The sequence below is a fragment of the Eublepharis macularius genome, chromosome 1, assembly GCF_028583425.1.
Source record: "Eublepharis macularius isolate TG4126 chromosome 1, MPM_Emac_v1.0, whole genome shotgun sequence".
NCBI lineage: Eukaryota > Metazoa > Chordata > Lepidosauria > Squamata > Eublepharidae > Eublepharis > Eublepharis macularius.
This window is the reverse complement of record NC_072790.1, coordinates 236,858,734-236,877,005: the sequence shown is the minus strand read 5'-3', so window position 1 is coordinate 236,877,005 and position 18,272 is coordinate 236,858,734. Positions and strand designations below refer to the sequence as shown.

The following is an 18,272-nucleotide window of genomic DNA, read 5'->3' as shown; positions in this document are numbered from 1 at the left end:
GGGTCACAAAGCGTTTGTTTTTTTAAAAAAGAAAAAAATGCCTTTCAGAACAGTTCCCCGTCTCTCTCCTGTGCCGTCATGAGCACAGCCCCCTCCCAAGGACTTTTGGACCACGTTGGGTTCTTCCTCCTGCAATCCGGCCTTGTCAGGGGAAGGAGTGGAGCAAAAATTGCAGGGGAAGAGGAGGAGGGAGGGAGGAAGAGCCGGTTGTTGAAAGCTGTTGCGATGCAATTGGGGGATAAAAGGGGGGCTTTCGTCAGCTGCCGAAAAGAGCACAAAGGAATGGCAGGAGTCGGGAACATTCAGCCGCAGGAATCCTTTGAAATCCCGCCCTGAAAGTGTCGCTCAACACCCCTCTGCAGCAGCAGGGGAAGCCGCTGCCCCCTCCCTGGCTCCGGGCTGCCTCCCCCGCTCTGCCACGTCAGACGTGCTGCTGCAGGCAGGCAGGCAGGCAGGCAAGACTGAGTTGCTGTCATGCCCAGTGAACTGACGATCACCGTAAATGGAGGTCCTGTGTTCGAATCTCTGCGGAACGGTGCAATTCTCCGAGTGGCCTTGGGCCAGTCGTTGCTCAGCCTAGCCTAGCCTCCCTTTCAGGACTATTGTGATGAAATTGGACAGTGCCACGTGTGCTATGGTCATCCCTACCTGGTAGGATTGTTGTGCGAATAGAGAATGCACTCATGTGCATTCCTTAGGGGAAGGGTAGGGTGGTATCTGTGATGGAGGTAGGATTTGAACCCAGGGCCACTCCATCTTGCAGTCATGCTAGGCTTTCAACTGGGATTACCAAGGTCGAGTCAGAGTTTGGGGAGTGAGGATCACAAAACATTTGTGTTTGCCGTGTTTTTTAAAAAAAGAAACATTGCCTTTCAGAATAATTTCCTATCCTCTGCTGCTTGGAGGAAGTTTGGGGGATTAATGTATTTGATTAATGTGATGAACTAGCCGTTCTTCTTTCAACTCCGGGTGTGTTGCCTCTGAGCCTGTTCAGATTCAGAAGGTCCCCCTTTCCCATCCCAGAGACAGGAGCTGAACCCCGTTTTAGTTAGGGTTGCCAAACTCCAGACGGGACCTGGAGATTTCCTGGAATTACAGCTGATCTCCGACTACAGAAATCAGTTCCCCTGGAGAAAACAGCAACTTCAGAAGATAAATTCTATGGTATACTATAGATTCTAGGTGAAATCCCTCTCCGATTCCTCAGGCACCATCTCCAAATCACTAGGAATTTCCCAAGGCTGGAGTTGGCAACTCTAGTTTCTGTGCATAAACAGTGTTTACATCATGATGATGATGATGATGATGATAACAACAACAACAACATTCAATTTATATACCCCCTTTCAGAACAACTTAATGCCCACTCAGAGCAGTTTACAAAGTATGCCATTATTATCCCCACAACAAAACACCCTGTGAGGTGGGTGGGGCTGAGAGAGCTTCAAGAAGCTGTGGCTGACCCCAGGTCACCCAGCTGGCTTCAAGTGGAGGAGTGGGGAAGCAAACGCTCTTAACCACTACATCAAACTGGCTCTGTCCTGAAGAGCGGTATATAAGCACAAAGTTATCATTGTTGTTGTTATTGATGGGTGACCCTGGGGCGGCCACGCACTCTCAGCCTGACCTACCTCATAGGATTGTTGCGAGGGGAGGAATGGTTGAGAGGAGAACAATTTAAACCGCTTTGGTCTCCATTAGAGAGAAAGGGAGGGAATAAGTGAAGCAAATAAATAAATTCTGTGAAGGAAAATTTCACGGTACTATGATCGTGCTCCATCTTGATGGAAGGAGGGGGGTATTTAGATACTCTGCGGCAACCTGTCTCTGTCTGCTCTATAAGGTGACACAGAACAGAATAAGCAGTCCTTCAATTAATCTTTTCTTGATCTCGTTTCCTATATTGATTGGCACGTATCAAAACTCAGAGCAAGAGATCCCTAAAGAGTTTTTTTTTAAATATCCCATTTGCCTAACTGGAAATATCCAGCTGAACATTACTGATAATTGCAGCGTTGCCTGATAATCCCAAATACATCCGCAGCCCAAACACTGGTCGTCGTGAGTCCTTTATGAGGAAGTGGCACACAGGATGGGTCATAAATATGCACTGGAGCAGCCTGCGCGATGGTTTGATTGCACTGGCAAAAAAAACCCCTGTGCATGGTTCACAGTTGGATTACTCATGACTGTTCGCTTCCATCATTTCCCTTCCCGTAAAGCATCTCTAAGAAGCTCTCGAGCCGTAAAAAAAAAAAATTGCTGCTATTCCTTCCACATACCAGTTATTTTAGCATACCACTGACCCCTCCACTATGCCGTAACTTAAAGCGTTTTCTTTGAGAGAGAGTCATATGTGATTCTGTCCTGAACCACATTTAGCTCTGGAGCCGTAGGTTGCAGACCCCTGTGTTACACAGTTGTGGGCCCATTGCTCAGCGACAGGATGTCCTTCTTTGGATCCGGAAGGTCCCCCCGGATCAGCGCCAGCTGTATCCAGTTAAAGAATCTGAAGGAGCAGGTGGCGGGAAACTCCCTGCTCTCTGCTGGAGGACCCTGGAGAACTGTAGCCCAGTCAGAGAAGCACAACACAGGCCTGTGATTAGCATGGCCCTGTTACAAGCGAGAGCGCTGTTGAATTCAGGCGCCTGTCCTAAGCCTCATGTACCTCCCAGGAAGGACAGGACAGTTTGTGGGGACTGCGGATGATTCTGCCTCGAATGCGACGGGCATCGTAAAGATCTGGAACAGATAAGGCATCACAGTTGTGGAGGAAAATCCAGGGCAAATGGAGCACGGGGTGGAAAATTAAGGACATCTCAAGGGTAACGGAACCTCTGCAGGGAGAGAGTTGGATAAATTCGGGGTTCTCCTGGTGCTCAAGGACAATGGAGAGGGACGGCTGGCGCCAGGCCAGGGAAGTGGTGGTTCTCATCCCGCAAGTATAAATAGTTTTGACCTCAATTTCTGTCCTTGTGTTGCAGCCACACACGAGACGACAGAGGCTGGCCTTGGAACGGCAGGGAGTGCAGCATTTCGTTCCGTGGTGGGGTGGGGGGGTGGGCTCAGCCCGGGTTCAGAGTCGCTAGGCCTCCACCTGGAGGTGGCTGCCTTGCCTTTTAAAAGCTCTGCCTTGCCAACAGGTTTCACAGCCGTCCCATCCTCCTCCTGCTGCTCTAATCCCTTTTATACGACCTCCACTCTCGGCAGCCTCTTGAATATCGGGATACTTGGATGGTTTGAAGCAGGGGTGGATGTCTCCCAGGCAAGTGCGAGGCATCACACCTATTATGTATTTTCCTTGCCAGCCCTACTAAAGAAGGTGGCGTGGCTGCACTCCTCTAGAGTAAATTTCTCTCCTTGCAGTGCAAAAGGTGGCGACTTCCATCCCTGCATCTCCAGCTACGTAAGTCCCGAAACATCTGCCCGAGGTACAGGAGAGTTCCCAAGCTAGGAAAACTATTTTGCTTACTTACTTCATTTATACCCTGCTTTTCTCCCTAGTAGGGGCCCAAACCTGCTTACATCATTCTTCTTGCCTCTATTTTACCCTCACAACAACCCTGTAAGGTAGGTTAGGCTAAGAATGTGGGACTGGCCCCGGGTCACCCGACAAGCTTCCATGGCAGCGTGCGGTTCAAACCTGCCAGATCCTAATCTGGCACTCGAATCACTACACCCTGGTGGCAAATTATGGGTTTAACTCGGGTGCTATCAATCTGGACTATTGGGGTAAAAAATTGACAGCAGAATGTTCAAGGTTCCAATCTCTGGCATTTCCTGCATCGGGAAAGATCTTCCTCTGTTTGAGAGGCCAAAAAAGTCACTGCCATTCACCAAAGATAGTACTGGGCTCAGTAGATCAATAGAAGCTGATTCCGCACACGTTGGATAATGCACTTCCAATCCTCTTTAGAGATCATTTGGAACTGAATTTTTCAAGTGTGAAACAAAAAATGCACTTCCAAACAATAGCTAAAGTGCATTGAAAGTGCATTATCCAACGTGTGCGGAATCAGCCGGTGTGTCTACAGCATAGGGCACCTTCATAGGTTTGGTCTCGTCCCACGTATTTTTGCTATGGCCAAGGACGTGCGTTCGAGAGCTCTCCTTAGAAACACAGCTGCTGCTTTGGAGTTGTAGGAAAGGTGCATTTCTTCAGGTCTGGGGAGACAGAATGGTGTGTGGGCTGGTGTTTGTAGAGCCGCAGCACAGACCTTTTCAGACGATACAGGTTAGGATTTGAAGGGTGTTGGCTAGGGCTTACGAAATAATTACCACCAATTAGTTGAAAATACCATTTCCGGATTAAAGTCTGCAAACCCGATAAGGGAGCGTGCTGGATAAATACGATTTTGAGCAGTTCATTATCCCCCCCTGTTCCCCGGCAGATGTATTCCCCAAGCGCCTGGCGGATTACATGGCATCTTGTCTTTGAGACAGCCAGCTGACGTGCCTGGCTCCTTAAGCTGTATCTGGTTGGGGTTGCTTGCTGGTGCCCAGATTTAGGGGTGCCTTACTTGTTTCCTGTCTAAAGCTTAGTTTCACATCTCTCAGCCCACTGAGATTGTGGGGTTGATAAATGACTGGTCCCAGCCATGTTCTCTTATAGCCTAGAAGGGCTTGTCTGCTGCTGTTGAGAATGGTTTTAGGTGGGTAGCTATGTTGGCCTGCAGTAGAGCAGCGCGATTTGAGTCCAGTGGCACCTTAGAGGCCAACGAGATTTTCAGGGCGTAAGCTTTCGGGAGTTACAGCTCCCTTCTTCAAATAACAAGATTGCTTGTAACAGCAGGATCTGAGTCCAGTGGCACCTTAGAGACCAACGAACGACATTTTCAGTGTTAAGCTTTTGAGTCAGAGCTCCCTTCTTCAGCATTTCAAAAGCTTATACCCTGAAAATCTTGTTGGTTTAAAATCTTGTTGGTTTCTAAGATGCCACTGGACTAAAATCCTGCTGTTCTCCTGTTGAGTAATGGTTCTGCTTGTCCTGGATACATTTGAGCTTTGCAACCATCCATACGTCCCAAGCTGAATCTCTCGTACTTTTTGGCCTTTTGGCCACTATTAATCCCCCACCCCCACAGATGGACAGACAGACAGACAGATGTGTGCAAACTGAAACGTTTCATGCACCTGACCAAATGGGCTATATACCCCACAAAAGCTTCTGCCGGAATTTGCCCATTCATCTTTTAAGATGCTGCAAGGCTCTTACCGGCAAGTATTGGTAGTATATTCATTTAGGACTCAATCAAGACCGGAGTTCTCCTCCCCTGTTAACAAAGATTGTCTTCTCACCAATTGTTGTTTGGACTGGCTTCTCTTGTATAAGTTTGAGCTTTGCATGGAAATGTCCCAAGCAGCGCTTCTCGCATTTCATTGCCTTTTGATTTTACTGCTTAGAGTCCCCCCCCCTCTTTGCATGCCTGTATGTTGTGTGTATATATCTGCAAACTGACAACACACTTCATCCATCTGATGAAGTGGGCTCAGGTCCAAAGATGCTTCTGATATGATAATTTGTTATTCTTTAAGGTGTCTTTTCCTGTGCTTCTCCACTTTGATTTTAAGGGAATTTTTATTTATGCTGGTCAACCTCTTCTTAGGGGTTCCATGATTTTGTAGATTTACTCAGGTAATTGCCAAGTGATTGCCTGGTTTGAATAAGATCATCAATTTGCATGGCTCTTTATGAAGTAACACAAGGGGGGGTGGGACATGCTGGTACAGCTTTGGGGCTGAGCTGTGAACCAGGTAGGTTTTAATTTTACCTCTGCCTCAGACTCCCAAAAGTGGTCTCATTAGATGGCTCTCTAGCCTCATGTGCAAAATACAGGAACGACCTACTTTACTGGGCTGTAGACCTACCTTGCAGGGTTGTTGTAATGATTGCCAGTGGACAAACGAAATGAGAGAGCTATGATTGGCTCTCCCGAGGTATTTATTTTCACTTGAAATAAGCTGTGGGATATGTAATTGTCCTTCCTGCTGTGGAGCAAATGACTACTTGGGACGTTCAACTTAGATCACGGCAAGAAAAGGCGCCTCCTCTGTGATTGTGTAACTGCTTTGCCTCGGTCTTGAGCAAGTGCACGAAAAGCAGTTTGAACAGTCTGGTTGGGATTGTTGTTGAGTCCTCACCCAAACGAGGCTGCCATCTTTATTTTGTCCACGGCAGTTGTGTGAGGTGACTGTTCCTATCAGTTGTAGTCAGTCTCGGCGGCAGACCCCCCCCTCCCCCCGGCAACAACGCTGGCACCAGCACAAGCCCAGACCTTTCTTATTCCTTGGAGGAAACAAAAGAATGTGAGACACTGCTGAACCGAGGGCTTAATCCTGTTCCTGAAAAAGTGAATGCTTGGTTAGTGGAAACAGCCCATTCCCCAATAGGGTTTAGTCTGTTGTTCGTTCCGTAGGACTCAACGGGAGCCCATCAGGATAGAGACCAGATTTCTTTCCCAGGTTTGAGGGAGGGGATATTTGGGTTCGGATACAACATGCTGGGAGAGGGAGCTTACGTTTCCTCACTCTGCCATGGAAGCTTGCTGGGTGAGCATGGCCCGATCGCACACATTCCGCATAACCTACCTCACATGGTTGTAAGGATAAAGTAGAGGAACTGCTTTGGTTTCCCATTGGGAGAAAAGATGAGATATAAATGAATAAAATGATACACCTTTTCTCCTGACATGAAATGGCCCTGTGCTGTTTTAGGGCGGGAAAATGGTGCAGGGGGAAAACTTAAGCTCCAAATTCCCAAGCACATAACTCTCAACATCTATCAATGTGACACATGAAGGACGCAAAGGCTTCATAATGTGTGAAGTGCCTTGTATCGCCTTATCCTGTTTCTTGGTCAGGTTCGAGTGTCAATCTGGGTACCACAACAGTGGGGTTAGGATTCTGGCAACCGCCTTCGCTTTAGCGAGAAAATGATCATCGCAGTATTTTTAGGTGCCATCCACAGGACTATCGGATGTTTTACCAATATATCCAAACAGATGAATCATTCTCTGCCCCAAAGTGCTCGCTTCAAGAGGAAGGTGGGTGGCAACCAGATGGAGTGCCATCGTGGCACCCGAGTGGATCTCTCCAAACTTCTGCCGATGCCAACTTTAATATCCTTCCCATGCTAGGTGGAAATAGTAGCCGTTTCCACACGTCCTTAAAGGGATGGCCCACTCACCAAACGCTGGCAGCTTTCCCCCTTGACTCCAGACGTCTCCATTTTCAAAACAGTTGCAGGCTGTTTTGGCTGCTGGTTTTTTGGCGCCTTTTCTGGGAATGCACTTTCCGCAGTCCCCGAAAAGATGCCGAAAAAACGCAATACAAACAGCCTGCAACCATTTTGAAAACGGAGACGTCACCAGCATTCTGTGAGTGGGCAGTCCCTGTAAGGATATGTAACAGCCAGTGTTACTTTATTAAGATTTTTTTCAGTGGGCTCTATTTTTAAATTATTTTTTCTTCATTTATACCCTGCCTTTCTTCCCAATCGGGACCAAGCAGCCTTCATCCTTTCCCGCTCCTCCATTTTATCCTAACAACAACCTTATGTGGTAGGTTAGTCTGTGAGAGAGTGACTAGTCCAAAGTCACTCAGCGAGCTTCCGTGGCAGAGCGGGGATTTGAACCTGAGTTTCCCACATCCTAATCCAACACTCTTAACCACTACACCACACTGGTGTATTGCATTCTGGCTTTTGAATGCTGTTGCGACATTGAACTTTTATTTTAAAAGTTTGTAATCTGTAATGTGGTTTTGTCCAGATTTTTTAAAAAGTCAATATGATGTAGAAGAGGAGGGTGTGTAAAGACGATGCTCGTAGACAACCGGCTTTGGGAGGGAACGTGACTCAGTGGTAGAGCATCTGCTTTGCATAAGTTCAGTTGAGCCTGTGAGGTCTCGGTGTGGGGGATAAGGACTTCATTGACACTGACAACCATGGAGAGAAAAGCAATTTTTCTTCCTCGTTTCTATTTTTAATTTATTATTTAATTTATTTTATTTATGTCATTTATAGTCCACCTTTCTCACTGATACTCAAGGCAGATTACATAGTGTGAGATTAGTACAATCAGTAGCAAGGACAAGGGCAGGCATTTCCATACAGCGTCAAGAACGTTTCCATAAACCATGTCATAGGGTAAATGAATACAAGTTTACAAAGACATAGCATTAGCAAGGATCCAATACGGGGTTGAAGAATTGCTGAAACAGAACATAATCAGTTCTAGGACTGACATTAAACAACATGAGAGCCAGTTTGGTGTAGTTGTTAAGAGTGCGGGACTCTAATCTGAAGAGCCGGGTTTGATTCCCCACTCCTTTGCTTGAAGCCAGCTGGGTGACCTTGGGTCAGTCACAGCTCTCTCAGAGCTCTCTCAGCCCCACCCACCTCACAGGGTGTTTTGTTGTGGGGATAATAATGACATACTTTGTAAACTGCTCTGAGTGGATGTTAAGTCATCCTGAAGGGCAGTATTATAACATGAAGCACAGGTAGTATATAGGAGTACCTATTTAAAGCAACAGATAATATGCAAGGCAACATAATGGTGAAGTCTATGGTCCCTAGCTCATTAGTGAAGCATCTAAGAGCCCCTACCTACAATATAAAAGCCTTTTTGAACAATTCTGTTTTGCATTGTTTGCGGGAAGCCAGGAGGGTGGGGGCTCTCCTGACCTCCTCAGGCAGGCCGTTCCACTGGGTCGGGGCCACCACAGAGAAAGCCCGTGTATGGGCTGCTGTTGATTTCACCCATGTGCAGGCTGGCACCTGCAAGAGACCCTGTTCAGATGAGCGAAGCTGCCATGGAGGGACATAGGGAGGGAGGCAGTCCCGTTACAGTTATTGACATTTGATTACATCTGTGCAAACACAAGACCCAGTTCCCCCCCCTCCATCCTTCCCACCTTTTTTTCCCAATTTGACTCAGCTTGTTTTATTAATTTATTTTTACGCAGAGGGAGAGGTTGAAAAACATCGAACGTATTTGCTGCCTCTTGAGAAAGGTGAGTGCTTTCGTCTGCCTGTTCCCCCGATGGCTCTTTCCCTTACCTGACCTTCTCTTCTCAAATACTCTTTTTGTTATGACTGATGTCTCTTTAGAAGCCCAACCTATTTCTGCAAGGCAGATAATTTGTCTTGCGACAACAGTTAGATCACTGACAACCCACTCTTACAAGGTGGGAAAACAGAGCTTGGCTGACATTGACTTGTCGAGCGAGTCCCGGCCCGATATGAAATTTAAGCTTAAATCAGGGCTGTCCCCAAAAAACACTGGTGGGAAAGCCAGAAATCTCCTTTATCCTGCAAATTATCCTCGGGTGCATATTCCAGACAAGTTTCTATATTTTTACAATAGATGGGAGAAGTGTGGGTTGGGATTGCAAAGTAGCAGCAAAGCCATGCTCAAATGTAAGAATCGGATCATAGACAGAACCTGAGCAAGAACGAATGGGTAGATCTACATAGGAAATTTTGTTAAGGTAGATCTATACCAGGGGTGGCCAAACTGCGGTTCGGGAGCCACATGTGGCTCTTTTAAACATATTGTATGGCTCCCAGAGGTCTCTATCACTGTGGCCATATAGTTTAGTTTAGTTTATTTCCCTCCCTTTCCTTCTTTCTTTCCATGTCTTTCTCTCCCTCCCTTTCCTTCTTTTTTTCTGTCTTTCCTTCCCTTTTCCTTCCTTCCTTCTTTCCATGACTTTCATATTTTTAATAAAAATGTTGTGGGGACTTTTGTGATGTCACTTCCAAGTCAAAGGTCAGGTGATGGCTCTTCCCAAGCTCCACCCCTTCCAATGATGTCACTTCCAGCATACTGCACCAAAACCCCACCCCTTCCTGTAATGTCACTTTCAGGATACTCCCCCAAACCCGCCTCTTCATCTGAAGTCACTTCAGTGAATCATGTCTTGCGGCTCTCAAACATCTGATGTTTATTCTGTGTGGCTCTTACATTAAGCAAGTTTGGCCACCCCTGATCTATACTGTGATTTTTCACTGGGGTTTCGTCTAACTTCTCACAGTTTCCCCCCAAGAATTTGCAAATTTTAGTTTGCTGAGGATGCCGAGAATTCTCTCGTAAAGGTTGCTCATGTGTCATTTCCCACAGAACTACAGTTCTCAGGTTTCTTTGAGGAGTGAAAATTTCTTAAGGGAATTTAAGGGCCTAGCTATACGTTACACTGTACTCATACTGCCACACCCATCTGCGTGTTCTCTCCAGTCCTGTTGTCTGGATGTGGTCTGTGAGTTCATGCTTGAAACTTAATTCCTGAGTGCACAGGGGCCTGGCTTGGATTGGGACCGTGGCATGCTACTGCCCCACACACCACTTTCCTCATCTGAAATGGCTGTGTTGGTAGAAAGTGCCGTCAAGTCATAACTGACTTATGGCAACCCCTGCTGGAGTTTTCAAGGCAAGACACTAACAGAGGTGGTTTGTCATTGTCTGCCTCTGCAACCGTAACTTTTTTTTTTTTTTGGAGGTCTATCCAATTACTAACCAAGACCGACCCTGCTTAGCCTCTGAAATCTGATGAGATTGGGCTTGCCGAGGCTATCCAGGCTAGGGTGAAATGGCTCTAGGGAGCTGCTATTTGAGAGCCAGTTGGTGTAGTGGTTAAGAGCGTGGGACTCTAATCTGGAGGCTCTGATCTAGGACTGACATTAAACAACACGAGAGCCAGTTTGGTGTAGTAGTTAAGAGTGCGGGACTCTAACCTGGAGAGCTGGGTTTGATTCCCCACTCCTCTGCTTGAAGCCAGATGGGTGACCTTGGGTCAGTTACCGCTCTCTCAGAGCTCTCTCAGCCCTATCCACCTCACAGGGTGTTTTGAGGTGGGGATAATAATAACACACTTTGTAAACCACTTTGAGTGGGCATTAAGTTGTCCTGAAGGGCAGTATATAAATCGAACGTTATTATTTATTATTGTTCCCAACAGGAGAAAAAAGGCCCATAGTGACCCCCCCCGGCCAGTTCATGTTGTGGGAAGGAAGACTTTAAGCATCTTCACTCCACATGGCTGTGGCGCCAATCCAAAACACACCTGTGCATGCCTTGGAATTAAGTTCTCAGCCCAGGTGTCCAAGTGCACATCTGGCTGACAGGAACCAGTTTAACACCATCGCTGGGAGAAGCATATGAGGAGAATGTAATGTATCTAGTTATGCCTATAATGCATAGAGATAATCCGCCCACCCTCCTTTCCCTGGCTGTGGCAGTTCTTAACCGTGCCAGCGGGACATTAATTGCCACGTTTCTCTCACAGCTCGTGGTTCCGGAATATTCCATCCACGGCCTCTTCTGTTTGATGTTTCTCTGCGCAGCCGAATGGGTGACTTTGGGGCTTAACATTCCCCTGCTTTTCTACCACTTGTGGAGGTGAGATTCGAACACTTAACCCCGCCTAATCTGTCTCAGAAAGCTTTCGACACAGTGACACCGAGACTGGAGATTGCAGATCTTAGAATTCTATACCAGAGCAGCAGGGGAGAATTCATTTCTATTTCATCTTTGTTCGGTATCCAGCACTCCATCTTGAATTTTACATTCTTGACCTGGCTGTAAGATTTACGGGCAAAGGAGGCAGAACTCTTATGTATCAGTGCCCTGACTTCTTTTCATGCTTCTCTGGAGTCGAATTCTATTCAACTCACTCCACGTTATTTTAATTTCATCCCAACGTTCAGTATGTGCTAGGTCAGGTATGTTTTATTTATGCAGTTTATTGATGGGGTGCTGCCTTTGATATTTATGTACCACTGAGAAAGGCCCTTTGGCCAAAACACAACTGGTTTTATTGGTTTTATACATGTGGCTACTAGTTGTACTATTATATCTGTATATTAAGGATTTTATTTTATGTGTATACAAGGTTTTAGTATGTATATATACAACCATGTGATGCTTTTAATCTAATCTGTGTATTTCTATTAAATTTTATACTGGTGTTTTTAATTTATATTTTTAGTTATTTTCAAAGGTTTGATATATATTTATTTCTGTTGTTCCAACTTCCTTGGTTACCCTTGGTTTGCAGAGTTGTTGTTTTTCACTCCCTTTTGTGTTTTCTTTTTTAAAAATTTAAATTTTTATTTGAAAGTAAAGAAAAACATTAAACAACAAAGACAATAAACAATGGATAAAATAATATAAGCAAGATATATAACAATACACAAAAACAATAAAAACAGACTATATAACAGCCTGTTCTACTACAAAAGTATTTCTCCTCTCCATCCCCTTACTTACATACACTCTACATTTATAATCAAAGTTTTAAAATGTTAATTTTACAGTCTACTTTAATATAATAGCTATTCTTGATTTTTCTTAATTTTCTGCTATGTAGTCAAAAAAGTCTTTCAATTTTTCCTGAAATTCTGAGATTGGTCTGTTACGTATATAAGAAGTTAATTTGGCCATAGACCAGTTTACTGATCCATTTATCTTAGCGCTGTCTACCTCCGACAGGAATTTCAGGGTGTCAGGCACAGAATCTTTGTTATCACCTGAACATAGGGTTGCCAGCTCCAAGTTGGGAAATTCCTGGAGATCTGAGGGGTGAAACCTGGAGAAAGTGGGGCTTGGGTAGGGAAAGGACCCTGGCATGGCATAATTCCATAGAGTCCACCCCCCAAAGTTGCCATTTTCTCCAGGTGAACTGATCTCTGTGGCCTGGAGACCAGTTGTAATTCCGGGAGATCTCCAGCCACTACCTGGAGGCTGGCAACCCTACCTGAACAGCATGATGTGAGTCCAGTAGAACCTTGAAGACCAACAAGATTTCCAGAATATAAGCTTTTGAGAGTCAGAGCTCCCTTTGTTAGAAAGGAAAGGAGCTTTGACTCTTGAAAGCTTATACGCTGGAAATCTTGCAAGAGTCCAGTAGCACCTATACGACTAACAAAATTTGTGGTAGGGTATGAGCTTTCGTAAGTCACAGCTCACTTCTTCATATACAGCAAGAATTCTAGCTGTATCACTTCTTCAGATACATTCTAGAAGTGACCTGTGAGATAGGTTAGGCAGCAAGATCCCGTGGCAGACTGAGGAGGCAAACCTAGAAATGCCACTTCTAAGATGGCGCCTTGTGTAATACACAAGCTACCTAATGCTCCACCATCTTGGAAGAGGTCTGCTCCCTATCTGTCTCTCAAAAGAAGGGCTTTTTTCTGGGAAAAGAGGTGGTGGAATGCAGTGGGTTGCCCTTGGAGAAAATGGTCACATGGCTGGTGGCCCCCGCCCCCTGATCTCCAGACAGAGGGGAGTTTAGATTGCCCTCCACGCTGCTGCACAGAGGGCAATCTAACCTCCCCTCTGGAGATCAGGGGGCGGGGCCACCAGCCATGCGACCGTTTTCAAGAGGCTCCGGAACTCTGTTCCACTGCATTCCAGCTGAAAAAAAACCCTGCTCAAAAGGAATCCCTTTTCTAAAATTATTTCTGCTTCCAGTCTTCGTAAGTATTTATATTAAAATTATATATCATATTATAATCAATGTTTTAAAAGCTCTGTTGCCTGGTTAGGATTAAATAGAGGTACCGAATTTAATAGATTTTGAGTCCATTAATCTTAACTGCTTAGTTAACTAACAGAGTAATCCTAAACAGATTTACTCAGAATTCTCTCTCTCTGACTGGGACCTGCTCTGTAAGATGTGTGTTTAAGACTGCAACCTCAGTGTTGCATTCTCCAGAGAGCATGTGGTATACATCCCAAATTAGAGGGAATCTGGGTGCTGAATGGAACCTCAGCTGACGCCTTCTGAAAAAAAGCAAAATCCCAAAATGAGGACTCTTACTGCATTCGCTGCAAAATGTGACCTGCTTGCAAACAAAATATAAATAAATAAAATAGCTTGAAAGGATCATTACGTTCTCCGCATTGGGACTAGCCCGTTAGGATAGTTAGGTTATAGTCTATTCCTGTATATCTCTGTAGGTTTGAAGGAGCAGTCTTGGAAACTGGTGCTAGCAAGAACTTAAAGAGGGGAGGAGAGTGTCCTTTGCTTGCAGAAGTTATCTATCCGTATTCTATTGTAACACGATGCAGAGAGAAGATGAACTATAGGGGAGTTCTTTTCTAAACCAAGGCTAATTCCGCACACGTTGGATAATGCACTTTCAATGCACTTTATCAATCGTTTGAGGTGGATTTTTTGTTCCGCACATGAAAAAATCTGTTCCAAATGATCTATAAAGAGGATTGGAAGTGCATTATCCAACGTGTGCGGAATCAGCCTATATCTCCTCAGATTTGCTGTATGCAATTATGGGTTTGGGTAGGTCAATTTTCTTCATCCTTCCATACTATTCCTCATTCTCATCCCCCAACTGATTGTCAACTGCCCTCAATAGTACTTCTTAGAGGGCAGTGAGCATTTGCAGTACTCCTTAGGCAGCTTCGGGGTGATAGTGATGGTTTTCTTTTTTAAAAAAATGTCAAGTCTGTTTGTTCCTACCTGGGGAGTCTGTCCAAGGATGGAGAAAATTCTGCATTGTCTATGGATGTCCTGAGAACATTACTCTTAATGGCAGGAATAATCTCACCACTTGGAGTTGCCCCTGATGTTGAAATCAGTATGGGTAGCTGTATTAGTCTGTAGCAGTAGAAAAGAGCAAGAGTCCAATAGCACCAATAGCTTTCGTGAGTCACAGCTCACTTCTTCAGATACTGAAGAAATGAACTGTGACTCATGAAAGCTCATACCCTACCACCAATTCTTCCGATACTGGAGAAGTGAGCTGTGACTCACGAAAGTTCATACCCTACCACAATTTCTTCAGATACTGAAGAAGTGAGCTGTGACTCATGAAAGCTCATACCCTACCACAAATTTTGTTAGTCTTATAGGTGCTACTGGATTCTTGCTCTTTTCTGTTGAAATCATTGTTAACTTTGGGGTTCCGGGCTCACGTTGATGATCCACCCAGGCCCCCTATCCAGCAGTTTGAGGGACAAGACTGTTGCAAGTCAGTGCAAAAACTTAAACTGTTAGTCTAATACATAATACATCACTTAATTTGCTACTTGATTTAAAATGGTGTTTGTCAGCCAATCGCCCACATGTCTTTGCACTTTGTTAGAACTGAATCTACTCGTAACTGAGCCATCAGGTAAAACCTAGCCTGCAAGTTCTTCCTTAAAAGGTTGTAAGCAAAGACACTAGAGACTAAAGAAATCTAAGCTGATTAATCAGATGAATTACAGTCAATTTATTGTAGCAAACCACCTCTACTCATTCCTTGCCTGGAATTCCTCATATATGGAGTTACCATGAGATGATTGCAAGTTAATGGTACCTTCTTCTTTTCAATTATGACTAAAACAGAAAAAAGCTTACACTTGTAGGTTTCTTTTAATGATTAATGGATATGCTGTAGCAGGCTCCATGTTGGAAGAGGCATTCTCTCCTATGTGAGGAAGACCAGGGAATGCCTCTTTAAAAAGGGCACTTGCGACCCAGTTTTTGTAAGGAATCACCTTAAAAATAAATGAATGTTTCTTCAACAGTGTGTTCCGGTAGCTAATCAAGACACCTGTTTTCAAATTGTTTTAAATTAAATCAAGCCAATGAATCAACTATTAGTTGCAGCCTTCTTTTAAAATCAAGATAAAAGTATTATAGGGAAGAGACCAGGAATGGACATTCCAAGCTATATGGCCCTGGTTTCCCCTTCTTTAAAGGCTCTACTCAGCTGTCTTCGCCTTCCTTTTCTCCAGGTACTTCCACCGTCCAGCAGATGGTTCAGAAGTAATGTATGATGCTGTGTCAATCATGAATGCTGACATCTTAAACTACTGCCAGAAAGAGTCCTGGTGCAAACTGGCCTTTTACCTGTTGTCATTCTTCTATTACCTGTACAGGTGAGTCATACCAGAGTGTCTAGTTCCATTTGACACAGTTGCTACCAGTGCTGGGGTCTGCCTGTAGCTGCGTTCATGTTGAGCGATGGGATGGCTTTTGGTCTTTTCAGCAGATGAGGGCAAAAACCCATGTTTTTGCAATGCATGTCCCACGGCTAAAGCAGCCATTCCTGAGAAACGGCATTTCCCCTACACGGTTATGGAGGTGCATGCATATTATACCAGCTCTGCAAGCATGTGTGCTTTTGTTTACTTTTTTGTATGTGTGCTTTTGTTTACTTTTTTGCTATCAAGTTGTAGCTGACTTGCGGTGACCCCATAGGGTTTTCAAGGCAAGAGACATTCAGAGGTGTTTACCATTACCAGACTCTGTAAAGCAACCCTGGACTTCCTTGGTGGGCTTCTGTCAGACACTACCAGCTTAGATCTCAAGTAACGTCACTGCACGAATCCAAGGATGCATGAGTTAAAGATGTATTGATAATCGAAGAGCTCAGTACAGTAGACATTTCATTGACAGGAATAACCGTTCCCTCCCCCTGCTAAGCATTAAACTCTTCAAGCCCAACTCATTCTATTCTCCCCTTAGTTACGCTCTAAGCTAAGTTCTAAGTTCCCATCTAATTAGCTAAAGAAGGTAAAGTGAAAGTAAACAAAGTTGTTGTTTTGGCTAGGCCTCCCAGTCTTCTTCGACCAGCTGGCCACGTCTCCCTGGTAACGTTGATAACATTCCCACTGATAACATTCCTTCTCACAGCCTCTCTGACATGTAGCAGTCAATAGCACTCTTAAAGCAGGGCACAGGAGATCAGGTCTGCAGCCCGACAGTGCACCCCCCCAAGCCCCCCAAAGTACGGCAGGGGCCACCCTGACATCTCCCATCTAAGTACCAACCAGGACCCTGCTTAGCTTCTGAGATCAGGCTAACCTCGGCTGCCCAGGTCAGGGAATACAACATTTACTAGACTACCAAAAAGTAGCCCACGTATACAACCTGTGAAGGGTGGGAGTGAGAATCAAATCTCTTCCAAATATATAAAGACTTGCCTGTTTAGAAACAAATGCTTTTCACCACAGCCAAGTGAGTTGAGTGACTCTTCATGAACCTGGTGTTAACGTATAAAGTGTGTATTTTTCTGCTCTATAATCCCCAATTCCCATCGTAAGAGTGGTTCAATGGATTACCTGCTGACAGCTTAAGGTAACTCCCTGGGGATTATAAAATATTCCCAACGATCCAGGGTGAAACTACACAGGAGACCAGGAATCGTGGATTTGATACCCAGATGGAGTCAGGGTTGAGCTACTCGGGAAGGGAGCAGGCTTATTAGTTCCCTGCCGGTGGCAGGCAATCTCCCAAGGGGTTTGCCGGTTGCCCGCCAATCACTTCCAATCAGTGGAAGGTAGCAAACCCTCCAGTGATCACCTGCCACTGGCAGGCAACTCAGGAAAGGGCGCACTGGTGTGACATCCTAAAGTGACATTATCGCGCTGGCCGTGGGTGTGCTCCTGCACTTAGTTGGGGCCAATTTTGCCCCCAAACGACCCAGAATGAGCCCTGCGCAAAGTTCAGGAGCATGCTTGTGCGTGGTGTGATGATGTCATTTCCTGGAAGTGACATCATTGTGCCTCTCCAGGAGCACAGGTGCACAAAGCGCTCACAAGAGGACACTCCAGCCAGTAAGTCCCAGGTCCCCCACATCCCACTGGGAGGGTGCAGAGACCTGGGAACCCTACAAAGGAGGGAGGTTAACTCTTCCCTTTCCCCATGAAGAGAAAATGATAGATGCCCAGTAAATGTCCATCTTTCTTCCCTCCCAAGACTTCAAGCATCTTCTAGGGGGGAGGTCCCCTTCCCAACTGCTTTTTGCAACTAAAATATGCATCTGGAGACCCAGCTATGGGTCTGCTGCATCACATGTGGTCAAACCCTTGGTAGGTGTCATTTGTAAACTCTTGTTGATTAAACTCAATGTTGTTGCCAGCAGGTCTCAGGTATAAACCTAATTCTTTTTCTGTCCCTGTTGTTAGGAATTCACTCTGGTTATGGAGTAACTTTTTTTTCTTTCTCCTGTCTCTTTCCTGCCTTCCAGTATGGTTTATACATTGGTGAGTTTCTAACAGAGCCCACTGAAGGGGCAGGGGGGATCCCGAAGCCGGTCCCAACGCTCCTCTGAGGGACCCGCCCCACCTGGACAATGAAATTACATGCAAAGACTGTGGCCGAGGGGGGGATGGACCCACAAACGGCCTAAGCCCCTGTGTCTGACGCCAATAATGTTGCAAGACTTTCCTTTTCTGGCTGCCTTGGACACCAATATTCTGCTGCCTCATCTCGGACAGGGGCTGCCGTACCACTCCCCTTTCCCCTCCGTTCCAGCCCCA

The 18,272-nt window shown here is 45.4% G+C and overlaps 1 protein-coding gene across 1 annotated transcript in view; it reads left to right on the top strand.

Annotated features, from left to right (window-relative positions):
• CNIH2 (cornichon family AMPA receptor auxiliary protein 2) overlaps positions 1-18,008 on the top strand; it is a 54,674-nt gene extending 36,666 nt beyond the window's left edge. The window contains exons 3-6 of the mRNA XM_054992563.1: positions 8,968-9,015; positions 11,287-11,399; positions 15,744-15,887; positions 17,981-18,008. Coding sequence (XP_054848538.1) covers positions 8,968-9,015; positions 11,287-11,399; positions 15,744-15,887; positions 17,981-18,008 — 333 coding nt within the window. The remainder of the gene's footprint in view (positions 1-8,967; positions 9,016-11,286; positions 11,400-15,743; positions 15,888-17,980) is intronic.
• Positions 18,009-18,272: the final 264 nt, after the last annotated feature.